This window comes from Lissotriton vulgaris, chromosome 5, assembly GCF_964263255.1.
Source record: "Lissotriton vulgaris chromosome 5, aLisVul1.2, whole genome shotgun sequence".
Classification (NCBI taxonomy): domain Eukaryota; kingdom Metazoa; phylum Chordata; class Amphibia; order Caudata; family Salamandridae; genus Lissotriton; species Lissotriton vulgaris.
In genome coordinates this window covers 1,592,562,300-1,592,578,432 of record NC_141693.1, presented here as the reverse complement: position 1 = coordinate 1,592,578,432, position 16,133 = coordinate 1,592,562,300, and the positions used below count along the sequence as shown (strand labels likewise).

The 16,133-nt window shown below is 43.8% G+C and overlaps 1 protein-coding gene across 2 annotated transcripts in view; it reads left to right on the top strand.

Moving 5' to 3' along the window:
* Positions 1-15,281, top strand: part of LOC147716765 (myosin-7) — a 65,779-nt gene extending 50,498 nt beyond the window's left edge. For both annotated transcript variants that reach the window (XM_086923715.1, XM_086923716.1), the window contains exons 31-40: positions 1,694-1,877; positions 3,386-3,551; positions 3,769-3,893; positions 5,804-6,112; positions 6,683-6,886; positions 7,679-7,804; positions 7,914-8,189; positions 11,238-11,333; positions 11,617-11,760; positions 15,158-15,281. In XM_086923715.1, coding sequence (XP_086779841.1) covers positions 1,694-1,877; positions 3,386-3,551; positions 3,769-3,893; positions 5,804-6,112; positions 6,683-6,886; positions 7,679-7,804; positions 7,914-8,189; positions 11,238-11,333; positions 11,617-11,760; positions 15,158-15,178 — 1,651 coding nt within the window. In that variant the 3' untranslated portion in view covers positions 15,179-15,281. The remainder of the gene's footprint in view (positions 1-1,693; positions 1,878-3,385; positions 3,552-3,768; positions 3,894-5,803; positions 6,113-6,682; positions 6,887-7,678; positions 7,805-7,913; positions 8,190-11,237; positions 11,334-11,616; positions 11,761-15,157) is intronic.
* Positions 15,282-16,133: the final 852 nt, after the last annotated feature.

The following is a 16,133-nucleotide window of genomic DNA, read 5'->3' as shown; positions in this document are numbered from 1 at the left end:
TTTATTCATGATCCCTGCATGCATTTCTCCTCCCCTTCCCGCTTCTAAGCAGGTTCTTTTCTCTTCAGTTTCTCCATGGGTATCTGGGAATCAGGCTACCTTTCGCCCCATCTCAGCAGTACCAGCACTTATCTCCTAACTGACAAGCTTTTTGTTTGCTTTTATGTTTGAATTGGAATATAAGACGAACAAAAGGTTTGTCTGTTGGTAGAGTCACCTCTTCAGATGCAGGTAAGTGATGGGTGGTGAAAGAGAGCTCAAGGACTGTGTGGGGAATTTGATGAATGCAGAGATAGGAAATGGCACCTTTCAACTTTACCTTAGTCTGGGCACAAGAACTCTGGACAGATCAGAGACCATGGAATGACAGATCAAGTCAAGCTATGTCTCTGCAAATCTTTAGAAAAGTTGTCAGGTCTTGCGCGTCTCTGTTTTGTGTTTGTCTGGAGTTCTTAGGGTGAGCATTGGTATTCATCTATGATAGCGCATCAATGACAAGGAGGCCTTCCTTTGATCTATAACCAGTACAAATTGTGCATTGGAGTTGGGGGTTATACCACAGCACTCTCTAAGCCAGACCCCCATGGTGAGTCCATTCATATCCTCTGAAATGGTCACAATCAGCTCCTGGAGTCTCTGTGCAGCTCTCTAAATAGGGTTTGGATTGAAACCCAATTTTATAGCAGGTGAGCAGAAGGGTTCTACAATTTTAAGGAAAGCAATGATATATCCAGCTTTCGCTTTACTTGTCACTTTATTGCCTTCCAATGGTTATCTCCACCACTAATGTTCACTACTCTCCATACTACTCCACCACTCCCCACTGCTGTCCATCCAGAGACCTTCCTCTTTCATGGCCTTTGTCCATATTAACGGTACTTTTGCCCATATCTGTGCACTGATCATCCCTAAACATTGGCCCTCTGTGTATGTGGACCATTCCTGCTCTTTACCAATCTGCAGGTCATACCTGCAAATCCTGTTCATTGCTAAAGCACAGTTACCGCCCATTGACAGTAGTCATCTGCAGATAGGATCCGCCTTTGGAAAGTATCCATCGGGAGATACTTTGCATTCATGGACAGAGTTCATCAACAGATTTAATACGTCCATGGAGGTTGCTCAGATGTAACTACTACTTGTCTATGGGCGGGGTCTACCTGTGGTGTCCATTTAGTGGTATTGATCTTCCATCAGCAGTGTTCTAGTTCATTTATTGAAAGCATATTGAGGAGAAGTGTGGCTCACTGGTTAGAGCAGGCAGACCCTGAAGCAGAGGTCAGACCCGGGACCAGGGTTCGATTCCCGACGCGGCAGGGTGTTGAGCTCATATGTCCACGGACTCGATAATTCTCGCTTCGGTGCCTGACCTAATCATGGGTTCACACTCTGCAACTCTGGGCATTAAGCTTGCTTAATCTCCACAACGGCCCCCGCGGCGGGATGCCTGGCTTTCACCTTGGAGATGCCCTGTAGGGGCTATCTCACAGGGAAAAACCAGGACGGGTTCCCAAGGCAAGCGCGGAGATACCCCTTCGGGGGTCGATTCTGGCGCTATATAAGAAATGTAATAATAATAATAATAATCTGCTCATCTCCCCTGTCACTGACCTTGCTTCACCATTGATAGCTTCATACAGCACCCTTTCCTGAAAAGCTCTGTTTCATCTTCCTCCTCTTGTCCACCTGGTAGGAAGAAACTGGCCCAGCGGCTGCAAGAAGCAGAGGAGGCCGTGGAGGCTGTGAACGCTAAATGCTCCTCCCTGGAGAAAACCAAGCATAGGCTGCAGAGCGAGATCGAGGACCTCATGGTGGACCTTGAGCGTTCCAACGCTGCAGCGGCTGCCCTAGACAAGAAGCAGAGGAACTTTGATAAGGTATGCAGGGAGTATATACACAGCTGACATTGTGAGGCTGAAGGAGGTCCTGCTGTAGGAAAGATTGGGAGAGATTGTGGACTTATGGCCAGAGCTGCCGATTTTAGAGCTGGAAACCAGGTTTAAGCCTCGCGTCGGCTCAGCTTTCCTTGATTCTGGGCAAAATCTCTTAATCTCAAGATTGCTGAGAAGCAATTGGAGAAAAGTGGTACATGTGGATAACAGGCAAGAGAAAATATGCAACAGGGAGACTGGAAGAGGAAGATAGAAGGGGATGGGGGGAGGGGAAGACAGGACTACAGTGGAGAGAAGAGACTGGAAGATGGGTTAGAAAACTAATGCTGGGGATTATGTGGATAAAAAGGAAGCAGATGAGGTGGCGTCTGAAGAGGAGGAGAGAAGTTCTGGTAGATAAGCAGAAAAAGGGCACAGAAAAACATGTCATGGGGAAGAGATAGAGCAAAAAAGTAGAAGAGACACAGGTGATAATTGTAAGGTGGATGCTGAAGAATGTGGCTGTATAAGAAGAGGAATCTTGAAGAGAGTAGGCGGAGGAAGCATTATGAGCGGTAACTCTCTTGCTGTGCGACCAGAAAGTGGTAAGATATCTTTTTATATATATTCTCTATTTGATGTTCTCCGAACAATAACTCCCAAAGCTCATCTCAGCCAAGAACGAAATGTTATTTGGCTTCAATATTTCCACCCGGTTAAAAAATTGGTTGCTCAACCAATTGGGAATCTGTCCTCCATCAGTATGTATGGGTCCCAATCTGGGTGTTATTTTCAATGACCGACTAGCCTCTAAAGTTACCTCTCACTGCTTCTTGATTTTAGAAACTCTGAGGGAGATCTCGCCTTTTCTACGAAAGCCACACATTTTAATGTCATTCAAGCTACTGTGGAATCCAAACTTGACTATTGTAATTGTCTTTCTTAGTTTACCAAAAAATCTTGCTAATTTATTTGGCTTATTCAGAATTGGGGAGCCTGACTATTGCTTAACCTGCTATGTCATCTCACTTTTTTCCACATCTTAAAAATAATATTGGTTGTCTATTGAGAAAAGAGCTCTTTTTAAATGTCTGAATATACAGTTTGGGTCCCAGATTTCTATGAGACTTTTTACAATTTATCCAAAATTACAACCACTCCACTAAACTAACAGTGTCCTCTTGAAAATATGCATGATTAAAAATACTTGGCAGGAAGGCCGACCTTTTTCTTATCAACCTTGTACAAGTTGGATTTCCCTACCAACACATATTTGCTCAATAACCGACCATCTTCAATTTCTAAAGGTCGTTAAAACCTGTTTTTTCATTGTGTAACATATTCTATCTAATCTGAACTCTGTAAGCGCCAGGATGCCTTTCAGTAACCACACACTTTATAAAACCACATAAATCGATCAACTCTGTACTTGATCATCCCAAAGCCATGCCGCTCTCTGGCTGCCTGGCACCCCTTCTGTAAGAATAGACTCTTGATCCTTCACCCTTCTCAAGGTCTTGGCCGAGTGGAAGCAGAAGTATGAGGAGTCCCAGATGGAGCTGGAATCATCCCAGAAAGAGGGGCGGTCACTGAGCACTGAGCTCTTCAAGTTGAAGAATGCATATGAAGAGTCCTTAGAACATCTGGAGACCTTCAAAAGGGAAAACAAGAACCTGCAAGGTGAGGAACCTATCTCTATGGGTCGAGAATGGAGAGGGGCCCGGGTGAAATTGTCTATCTTGATTTCAGACACAAGAAGTTAGTGTGTGTTGAAAGTCTGGAAAATCATCAAGTTTAAATGACACTGCATTCCCATGATATGTGCTGAAGGAGGAAGAGGACGAGACATACTACCCGGGGACCATTTACAAATTAACCGTAATGCATTCATTTTCAGAGGAGATTTCGGACTTGACAGAACAGCTGAGTGTGAGTGGCAAGAGCATCCACGAACTGGAGAAACTGAGGAAGCAACTTGAGCAGGAGAAGCTGGAGCTGCAGTCTGCCCTGGAGGAAGCCGAGGTGAGAAGGGCACCCCTGCTTGGGGACACGGTCTTTACTTATTTTGCCTATTTAGAGTCCAGGGCAGCTAGATCAGTTTGGGGCGAGGATATGGCCTTACGGCTAGCGCAGTCTACCTCGAAGCTAGGGACCGGGTTTGAGTCCCAGCAGGGACGCTTAACATCCTTTGATTCTGGGCAAATCACTTAGGGCATATGTATGAAAAGCCCTGTTTGCGATTCTCATATAGCGATTTTTTTGAGAATCTCTATTTGAGAATTGCATAAAGGGATGTATATAAAAAAATCGCAATTATTTTGCGATTTCTTAGTATTCCTTAATTGCGATTAGCTAATTGCGAAATCGCAATTAAGGAATACTTTCCCATTCATTCCTATGGGCCAAGAGGCCCATAGGAATGAATGTGAAGCCATTCTCAATTTGTGATTCGCAATTTGAGAATCGCAAATTGAGAATAATTTCAAGGGTGCACGGGTGTCATACGGACACCCTAATGCACCCCTGAAATAAACATGTGTGCGCAAATGGTGCACATACATGCCCTAAGGGCATGTATGTGCGCCATATGGCACCTTCACAAATGCCAAAAAGTGCATTTGTGAAAGAAATCGAAAATTACCACCAACTTGAAGTTGGTGGTAATTTGCAATTTCTTGAGAAGAAATCGCAAACATTGAATGCTTGTTGCATAGCATTTAAGGAATCGCAATTTGCGATTCCTTAATTTTGCGATGCGATTTTCCTACTACATACCGTTTTGTGAATTTTTAGTCGCAATCGCTGCTTTTTTGCGGTTCGCAGCGTTTGCGACAAAAAATTCTGTTGATACATCTGCCCCTTAATCTCCCGTGCCTACAAAATAAATGTGTCTGTCAGTAATGCAACTGGTGCTCATGTCCAGTGCTCTGATACCTTTAGGTCAAGTTCTACCTGTATGAAACTCCCCAAAAAAACAACAACAAAAAAACGATCATCGTTACAAATAGAAATGAAGCCCTTCCATACAACTCTGATCAGGAATGGACCAAACTTTGCAATCCTGCAACGTTTGATCCTGAGTTTGCAGATTCCTGACAGTCAAAGCCCTTGAGAGGGCTTCATGTCACCGCCGGACATCTACGGGGTGGCATAGAATAAGCGGACAACATAAAGGCTTCTGTGAGGCCAGTTATTAAAGTTTCATCCATGTGATAGTTGATGGCATGATAGTCACTCTCAGTCTGTCATCCATATAATGGGGATACCATGACTACTTATTATCAGACTTTGGCTATCACGTGAGGAACAATTCTCAGCTATGTATTTGATCTTTGGGGATAACCTGTGGACCAGTTGTCAGCCTTGAATCCATCAGACAGAGTTAGTATTATGGGGATGACATGAGGGAAGCTTAGGGACCTTTAATCTTTTTCACCTGAGATAGCACCACAGGCTGTCACTGTTTCTTGCTTCTGACGCATTATGGCCCTTCAATCCACCCGTAGGGTATAAAGTGGAGGTACAATTACTGTCCATCAAAGAGATAGCACGATGACCAGTTGTGTATTAATTTCCTTTTGATGTAGACAGCATAAGAAACAATCACCACCTTTCTTGCTGAGTTTTTAGAAACTCAGACTTGGTTGGAAATCCTACAGACTAGGTGATACCTTCTACCAGATTAATACACAGGAGAGTTGCTGCTTTTGGGGCGTTGAGGCAAGACCCTCCTTGGTCTATACCTAAAAACCTCAATTTGAATGTAACTATCACCAAGAAATGATTCTCTTTGGGCAGATGCAGGTACAATAGTGCATCTTTCTCTGCCACAATTGCTTGATTTTTCTCCTAATCACGTTTAAACCGTTCAAATAAGATTTTAGAGACGGTGTTTTTTAGGAATTGTGCACTTAGATGTCTTTTCTCCACAGGCATCCCTGGAACACGAGGAAGGCAAGATTCTGCGGGCTCAGCTTGAACTTCATCAGTTAAAGGCAGACTTTGAGAGGAAGCTGGCTGAGAAGGACGAAGAGCTGGAGCAGACCAAGAGAAACCACCAAAGGGTAGTGGACTCGCTGCAGACCTCGCTGGAGGCTGAGACGCGCAGCCGCAATGAAGCCCTCCGCATCAAGAAGAAAATGGAAGGTGATCTCAACGAGATGGAGATCCAGCTCAGCCAGGCCAACCGCATGGCATCCGAGGCCCAGAAACAAGTCAAGATGCTGCAGGGATACCTAAAGGTACCGGGAGCTCTGAGCACTTGTTTAATGAGACTTTCTATTAGATGATTTGTGAATCCTTCATTTCACAAAAGCATCTAAGTGTGACTTTTGTAAATGGATGTGCTGCACCTTTAGTTCCCATTTTCTTTATCTTATATTTAGGGAATCTAGTACTGCTTGGGACCTATGCTTTGTAAACTGGGCATCCTCTATTTTTGGCACTCCCTGCTGTTAACGGGTGAAAAGTTGCTTGGAGCACTGCCCTCTGCACCTTGAAATCTGTTAGGGGGGTGCTGCATAGCTTGGGTTTTCCTTCGCACCCTGGACACCCCACTTTTTCCTCACATCACTGTGTTATGGTGTGCTGTGCTGTTATATGTGCCCTGGACATGCCCCATCTCCCGCCTCCCATACTGCTAGAGAGTGCAATGCTGGTAGCTCTGTCCTTTATAATCTGGACATGCCTCATACCTTGCACCTCATAGGGTTTTGGTGGCGATCTGCTGTAGACAAGCCCCTCACAGAGGCTTTTAGAAAGCTGAATCTAGAAGAAATAAAAGTCATTTCATATTCTGCCTCTGCTTTCAGGACACTCAGATACAGCTGGATGACGTGGTTCGAGCAAATGAGGACCTGAAGGAGAATGTTGCCATTGTGGAGCGGAGGAATAACCTCCTGCAGGCGGAGCTGGAAGAGCTGCGTGCAATGGTGGAGCAGACGGAAAGGGCCCGTAAACTGGCAGAACAAGAACTGATCGAGACCAGTGAGAGGGTGCAGCTTCTGCACTCCCAGGTGAGGAACAATGTAGAGTTTAGATAGAAGGACTATACAGGGGCGTAACACAGGCCCCCGCATCCCCTGCGGTGCGGGGGGGGGCAGCTGCAGGGAGCCCCCTCAGCACAGTACTCGGGTCAGAGCGCTCCGGATAAAATCCAGAGCAGGCCCCTCAGTGTACATTGCAGGGGGGCCCCTTAAACTTTTGTTACGCCACTGGGACAATACTTTGCACTACGAGGTGAGAAACCTCATGAAGCTCAGAGAGGGGTAGTCTTAGGTGAGGAACCACATAGAGCTCAGAGAGAGGGAGTAGGTTCTGCCCTCCCAGGTGAGGAACCAGATAGACCTTAGCGGGAAGGCGTATACCATGCACTCCCAGGTAAAAAACCACATGAAGCTCGGAGAAGAGGAGCAGTCCCTGCAGTCTCAAGTCAAGAACCACAGAGAGTTCAGTCAGAGAGAGGGAGCAGACCGTGCACTTCCAACAGAGGGATTATGTAGAGCTCAGAGAGAGGGATTAGCTCATGCACTCCCAGTTGAAGAACCACTGGGAGCTCTTAGAGGTGCAGCAGAACTTGCAATCCTAAGTTAGGGATCATAAAGAGATAGACTTTCTACCAGCTAAGGCATTACTGAAGGTAAGTAACTTGTTATTTATCCCATAGGAAGCTAAGGATCGGTCACCCTGAGCTGAACATGAGATAACAAAATGGCTACGTAGAGCACCAGCCAATGATTTCCCTTTACCAGCTCCAATGAGTTAGAGTTATTTGCTGTGTTTCTAACTGGTTTATGTTTGTCCTTCAGAACACAAGCCTCATCAACCAGAAGAAGAAGATGGATGCAGACCTTTCTCAGCTGCAGACAGAAGTGGAAGAATCCATCCAGGAGTGCCGAAATGCAGAAGAGAAGGCTAAGAAAGCCATCACTGACGTAAGGGTCCACCTCTCAGCCTTGATCCATGGTCTAGTCTTACTGTTCAGCAGTGTGGGCCAGCTGCCCTAGTGCGAAGTGTCTGAGTCTTTGATGTTTTATTATTTAGGCGGCCATGATGGCAGAGGAGCTTAAAAAGGAGCAGGACACCAGTGCCCACCTTGAACGCATGAAGAAAAATATGGAGCAGACCATCAAGGACCTACAGCAGAGGCTGGATGAGGCCGAGCAGATCGCCATGAAGGGCGGCAAGAAACAGGTGCAGAAGCTGGAGGCCCGGTTGCGGGAGATGGAGAATGAGCTGGAGGCCGAGCAGAAGCGTGGAGCTGAAACAGTGAAAGGCATGAGAAAGTACGAGAGGCGCGTCAAGGAGCTGTCCTATCAGGTATGACGATGGACCTCCAGGAAAGTTCTGTAAGATAGAGGGTTTGTATTCAGGCATAGGTGTTAGGTTTCAATCACAGAGAAAAGAGTAAAAATATATCTGCAGCTTAATGGATATGGGCCAGATAAAAAAAAAACTGTGGGTTAGAGGTGTTCGAACCCACACATAGTAAAACCTCAGAGTTAAAGAGACTAATATGACAAGGAGAATGGGAATGAAGGAATGATCTTATCCTGGGGACCCGAGCTGGCAGAATACCCCTGTCTCCTGATAGACATATGTCATATGTCAGGTCTTAGGGTTTAGACACTAGCTGACTAGACATGGCAGTTTCAAAAGTCGGTAAGTAGTTCCCAACAGTGCAGTGTCTGGGTCAATCTTTTATAGTGAAACAAGATTTAAGCCCATCCCTGGTAGGTATGCACATGCAGGATTAGTATTTGTAGATTTGTTTTTAATTAAGTACTTTAACACCAACCAGTACAGCATGGGCATTGGTCTTCCCTGCCAGGCTAAGCTTATGTAATGCTATTGCAATTACACAAATTCCTTCTTAGTATGTTTCAATCAAGAGTGTCTAACATCCAGTGCTGCTTCCCTTTTGTAGCTCCACAACATGGATTGTTTGATAGCCACCCACTCATATTTGTCGACTGTTAACAATGATGTCTTATCTCTGGCCATATCATATTAAAACAAGTGCAGCATTACTAACTACCCACTGATGCTTTTTGAACATATACGGGCCTATTCACAAACTTCATTTTGTACTATGTTTAGTAGTACTAAAACAGTACTTCTAATGTACTACTAAATGCTATTCCAAAGCTTGTAAGCAGAGGTATCTGCCTCTCCTATCATTTATGTGGAGAGATCTACACCCGACTGTGGCGATCTCGCCCAAGTAAGTATATGTTTTAGTAGTAAATGTAGGAGAGACAGAGAGGAGTGACTGCAGAATGAGGAGTACTTACAAATACAGGCAAGTGGGTAAGGGAGGAATAAGGAGGGGGCTAGGGGGAGGTTTAGAAAGGAACAAACAACCCCTCACAATAGAGTAAGGCCATTGTCATTCACATACTGCTCGTCTATAGTTACTGCAGCTAGAAGAGACCCAAAACAGTTGGAAATGTACTCCAACTTAGAGCTAGAGTACGTCCAGCACCACAAATAGCCACAACTGGTAATGCAACACATTCCCAAAGAAAATAATGGATGTAGGGACTTAGAATAAAATTTATGGTAAAACAATTAAATCATTTAAACTATTAAACATATAAATAGGTTTAATTTAAGGTTAAATTTGTCCTTCAAATGAAACAATAATAATTTTATTTTTTAAATATTCCACCTGTTTCAATGTAAAAATGTATGTAACATTAATATTTAATACAAATAATTAAATTGCATTTAATTGTATTCCTCACTTTTGATCATTTTTATTTTACAATTAAAACACATATTTTTTACTTGAGGTTAAAGCTTCTTTTTTAATTTGATGTCAGAAAAGTATTTTTATTTGTATTTAATATATTAAAAATATTAAATTTTTTAATTTAAATTAAGTTATTAACATTGTAACTTTTTATGTTGTCCATTTAAAATAAATATATCAAATGAATGACCATTAATATTTGACATAAGAGAACAAACACCATTAACATGCTGCTAATATGCTCCACCATTAGGCAGGTTTTGCTTGCTACTCTAGAGAAGACATGGGTTTTCATTAGTACATCACCATAGCCCTAACTCTCGACATACCATGGCCTTTGGGGAATTGTTCATATGGGGATAATCTCTATTTGCTAGCCTTAGCATGTACAGTTATAACTTCCTGTATATTAACAACAAGATAATCATCCCCAAGCACTAACATGGTTACGCCTGGGACATCTAGATATCATCATATGGCTCTTAACGGCTCTTCGTTTGGACACATACTACTTGTATATCTTTGCTCTTTTGGGAATGCTGCCGGAGGCTGTTTTCAGTCACTGCAAAGGCTACCAACCATTCCTTTTCATCTGTTTGAAAACCAATAAACATATATATAAAAAAAATATATATCTGACATAAAAAAATGTGTTCTATTTTTTTAGATTTTTTTTTAATAAAGTTCCAAACTTTTCTGGTTAGTGTACCATAGGTAGATCTTCGCCCCCATTGTGGTGGTCTCTACCAAGTGTGTGGAACATCAAATATGGCCATAAAATCCCTACTATCACTTATTCTGCAGTTGTATTTGGCTTTCTTTTCTTTACCAACCCCAGCCCCTATTTTAGGTGGTGGGGACATGTAAGTCTACACTTTAGAGTAGCTTTACACTTGTAAATGGTGAATAGCCAACAGTAGTAAAGTTACTCACAATTGTAAGAATAAATTGACTTGTAGTAAATCCACACATGTAGATTTACCTTTGTGACTAGGGCCCATATTTCCTTAATAATGGCTGGGTAGATAGTGAAGCTCAGGATTTTACAGTCACTTCATTTGTTGAGGTCCAGACCATGGAGAGGAACCTCTACACAGCGTTTAAACATGAAGGTTGGCTTTGACTAGACAGCTCCTTTGCAGGACTGGTTTTGACCTTCTTTATTAGGCTACTTTTTGCAGAGGTTTTTTTTGCCAAGCAGCCATATTGGAACTCCTTCCAGTTGGAGCTCGGGTCCATCCCATTCATGAGTCCATTTTTGGTCATGTTTCTAAGTTTATTGTGAATGTTCCAAAGGGACACAAGTGTGTCCAAACACTGTAACTTACTGTTCTCCTAAGACTACTGCCTTTAACAGGAATGTCTGTTCTAATAATAAAAGATAATTAATGAAGAGGTGGATGCTAAATTCTTTCCACCTTGTGGTGGTCCGAATCACAGACATCCTATTTGGTGTTATATTGAATGGGGTTTGGAGCTCAAGATGGAAGCGTGCAAGTCAGAATGGGAATGGGTATTTTGCTGTTTGGAGCTGTGTAGGCCAATGAGTAAGCTGATGGACTGTCACTCACCTTTCCCCTTCCCCTCCCATCTTCTGTCACCCTTCTTCACAGACTGAGGAAGACCGCAAGAACCTGACACGCCTGCAGGACCTGGTGGACAAACTCCAGCTGAAAGTCAAGGCCTACAAAAGACAGGCAGAGGAGGCGGTAAGTGACGTCCCCTTTAATTGTTCACTCAATCTGTTGCACTAGAGTCAATGAAGCAGACAGTAAGCACCCCATTCCCCCCCACAGCGCCTTGAGACCCTCATGGGTATGTAGCGCGCTTTCCAAGTGTCTTGATTGATTTATTGATTCTAGTTGTTCAACAAGAAGCAACAGACGAGAGGTGGTATTTATTTAGTGAAAAGTCCCTTGCATAGCTCCATTTCTCTCGCAAGACAAAGACAGACATCATGTCTGACTCATCATTTCACTTTTCTTTACCCAGGAGGAACAGGCAAACACCAACCTGTCCAAGTTCCGAAAGGTTCAGCACGAGCTGGACGAGGCAGCTGAGAGGGCCGATATCGCCGAATCCCAGGTCAATAAGCTGCGCGCCAAGACCCGCGACATCAGCATCAGCATCAGCAAGGTAAGAGCTAAAGGGCCTATGCTGATCACAACTGGGGCAAGGGGACCTATGTACACCGCAGCAGCTGAGGGAGCATGGTGAGAGTTGAAGGGCTTACCCTGATCACAGCTGAAGGGTGAGGGGGGACATGAGCAAACTGAGAGCCAAGTGGGGTCTGAGCAGGTGAAAGGTGATGGGCCTGCCTTGATCTTGTGAAGGCAGGATTTCTGATCTGATGTCAACATGCCATTCTCCAGAATCCCGTTACAGGTCGACTAGACCTTTTTACCTGTCATAGAGTGAAATAGGCAATCTATTCAAACAAATCATAAATCGTTTTTAGTTGACTTTCGTTGGTTTCCCAAAGAACCACAGACTAAGGACTAAGTTCAAAAGTTTATTACAAATCCAAAGACAGTTGGATGTATAAACATCTCAGCAAAAGATTCAAAAGGTAAACAGGAACTAATACAAACATAATCCTACGGAAAAGTCTCAGGCGAGTAAGAAACAATACTAAAACTAGTTCAAGGATCATTAGGCTAACAAGAATCGCCACCACCTGGGCTCTGGTACGCATTTGGAAAAGAGGAATAAATCCAGGTTAATCTGTCCCTACACTATACTAAGTGACATCCCTACGCAACAGTGCCCTACCTAACAAAGGTGTCAGCTGTGGTAACTTCCAAAGAAGTTCACTCACGTCCCTCGATCTCCAGGTTACCCAGCCATGGCTAAGCTCTCTGCCTGACCCACCGCTCTCTCTGACTTCCAGTCCGTCTGCTCTACCTCCACCCTCGGGGTACTGTCCCTAATACAAAACCCCACAATGCAGGCGACACGCCCAAAGGTACGCCCTCTCGAAGGTGGTGGGCTTCAGAAAATTTCTCCATGGCATCTCTCCATCCTTGTCCGTTAGAATGTCCTTGGGTCCCAGACTCTTCTCCGCTTCTGGTTGCTTCCCTAAATTCCTCAGTCACTCCTCCATGTCTAGGTCTACCATTTTAACATTCATACACAATGGGCCGTTATACACTATCTACTGAGTCTGGCGCCTTCAAAGGAACACATATGAATAGGTCCACATTCAAAATGTTGCAAACAAAATTTAACTAAAAGCAGTCTTCTCTAAACATTTCTATGAGTTTATTGTCGAACAAAGCATTTTCAATCTGGCCTACACAGTTCCATAGACTAGGCCTCTGCACGTTTATGTGCACTAATCATGCTAACACAAGCAATACATTTCACTCTTTAGGCCTTCATTATAAAGCAAAACACATTTTCTCTAACTTTAAGCAATTCTATCACGTTAAAGGAATATAACAGCAACATTTTAATAAAGCAACTAAATGAAATGAAAGCCTTTTAAGCATTTCTCGATCACAACAACTCTTTACTGCAATCGTCATTTCTGATTAACATAGCATTAATGCTTTCAACACTTTAGGTTGCTCTAAACATTTTCTAACACATAAATTCTTAACCCTACGTTACATTAAACATGATTAATAAGTCCTCTATATAGGTGGGTGCTGACTACTCGTGGATATGATGCACCCCTACAATTTTTTATTCATTTTCACGCTCTCTCAATCTCAATTGGGACAGGTGGGAGAGAAAAGGTGAAGAAGTTGAGAGTTGGAGGGAGAGGGGGTTTAAGAGCAAAGTGAGGATTAAGGACCCTGCTACAATCACGATGGGAAAGAGGAGGCATGAACAAAGTGAGAGCTGAAGGACTGCACTGATCACTGATGTTGGCTGCATGTGCAGGGTGTTAGCTGGGGGACCTTTACATATCACTGGAAGGAACTTGAGTGATGGAAGGAGTAGGGCCTTTCCTATCCAGGGAACAAGACGGGCAAAAAATGTGAAGCTCAGTTTAAATATAGCTTCTAGGGTGATCACTGGGGCGTGGCTGCTTGAGGTAAGAGATGAGAAGCGTGTCCCAATCACTGGTTAGAAAGGATGACTAGGCAAAGTCAAAACTGGTGCTGCCCAAGTCACTGGGGCGCGGGTGGGGACACGTATGAATTGACGACATCGTCAAGGCTGCTGACATTTGGAGGAGAAATGAGAAGGTTGAGAGCTGATGCCTGTCCTGAAATCTGAGGGTGAACATAAGCACACTGTGAGACCCAAGACTCTTGCCCTGTATGAGCATGAACTAGGGTTAGCCACAGTAGCATCCCTCATCTCAGTAGTCACAAAGGCAGTGGAAAGTATAATAAGTAAACAACCATTTCCTTTCTGAACTGCATTTTCTCTAGTTGATCAATAGCAAATAGCAGTCTGTTAAGGAGCTATGGAGAGCCTGTGACGTCATCCGTAGTCACAGGGCATGTGATGCCATTTCCACAGCCCCTTTGAAAAGAACTAATCATGGGACGTTGTAGACGTATCTTTGAAAACCTCATTATTTTCCTGTACGTACAGTTGTGGTTCAATGCTTATCTTTACATTTTCTAGTTCTTTGAATCAGCCAACACGTGTTTCACCCTTTGTGGCTTAGAAGCCCAGTGTATTTTCCAGGTTGTTCATATAACAGTATAACAGAACATTAGAACATGAAGCATACGTGATTTCACATCTGGTACCCCTTCCACTCCAGCATGAGAAAGATGACAGCAGTACGCTCACGATCACACTGCACTCCAGCCCTGAGCACTGGAGAGTTGTATACACATTGAAGGAGATGATAATCCTGATCATATTTTAGGGAGAAATGAGCGGTGCGAGAGCTAATAATGGTCTCTCTGGTTGGGTATCCCACTCCTTCTTTTTATGTGGTTGAGTAACCTTAATCTGGACTATTACTTCTTAATTGAGAGCGTACATCCCGATCAAGGCTGTGCGAAGACTTAGCCAAACTACACACGACCATAGAAAAACCTTTGTACATCACTAGTTGGACCATGAACATATTCCTTGCTTGTGTGGAAAGGGTAGTATTTGCCGCAGCTTTGAACTGTGGGATGAAGAATTGATTACTCTCGATTCCTTAGAGGGATGTTGAGTGAGAGTGAGTGGGTGATCAATGGTCTAGCTACTGTTTAGGCAGTTGATTCTTCCGGACCTCAGATTGCATAGTGCCTAGACGCTCCTCAATATCCTGAATTTGTCCCAGTACTTCTGGGAAATTGTACTTGTTCTGGTTATTATCAGCAGGGGGCATAGTCTATTATTTTACACTCTTGGACTAAATGAATCAGCAGAGGGGAGAGTATGCCAGTGGCATTGCTATCGCTCACCCCAATCGCACTGCTCTAGCTTCTTGAAAGGAATATTGATTTGTTGTCCCAAAGGCTGACCCTGGATCCTGCAGGAAATGGGCTGTGGTCTGTGCATGTTCCATGCTTCCTCCTCTGTTGCTTGTTCTTTTCTTCCTCTGTCTCTAACGTCTTCTCTTTCTCTGCAGAAGGGGATGACCGAAGAATAACTCTTCTGATGAGATGTCTTCTCTAGCTTCATCCTTGCTATCATCTCTTAAATCCTCTTCTCTGTGTCTTATGTAGAATAAAATGTTTTTATGGAGCACACAACGTTTCTGGTCTCTGTTTGACTTTCTTCTCTCTCCCCGCTCCTTCAGAGTTTCAGCAGGTGGGTAGGGGCTCTTAGAGGGCAGCAGGAGAGAGGGATCCTCAAGTTGAAGCCGGTGGGCGGGGAGGCTCTTTAAACCTCAGGACCTATGTACCAAACCCCTTATAGCATGGTAAGAGGCAAGCAGACAGGCTCTTTAACAACCAACTACTGTTAGGATCTTTAAAGGATGAATCTCATTGGAGTGTGCAAATGGGTGGACTATTACACATTATCATGACATGATATGATAAAATATTTGTGGTGACTCAGTTAATTCTTGTCCATATGCTCTCTGCTATTCCCAGCCTGGGTGTATCCAGCCACCTGGCTTCAGCCCTGTAGAGCTGCAACCAGATTTTACCAGGCAGGTGTGTAAATGTATATACAGCCATGGGTCATTTCCTTGTTGGTTCTGTCTTTCAAATGGAGCCTATTCATATGATGGATTTGACCAATGGCAGACGGGGGGGGGGGGGGGGGCAGTGGTGTATTAGAAATAGAAGACCGGCCATATAGACTAATATTAACAGAGTGATCATAAGGGTCTCCATACCCTGCTCCTATGTTGTGGCTCTCTCCTATTAGCAATTGCTGGGTACTTTCCATAGGAAGAGAATAGAAACAAGGAAAGATGAAAAAGGGAGAATCTAGGACCCAATGCTATAAGCTAACCGGTTTCTTAAACCCTCTCGGCTGACCTGAGCATCACTTGAAATGAAAACCCAAGAGTGTGGTACATAACGCTACTAGTGTCAGAACGACGGAGATCAGGGTGATTCTACTGTGCTTACATAGCATAAGACCAGAGGTCA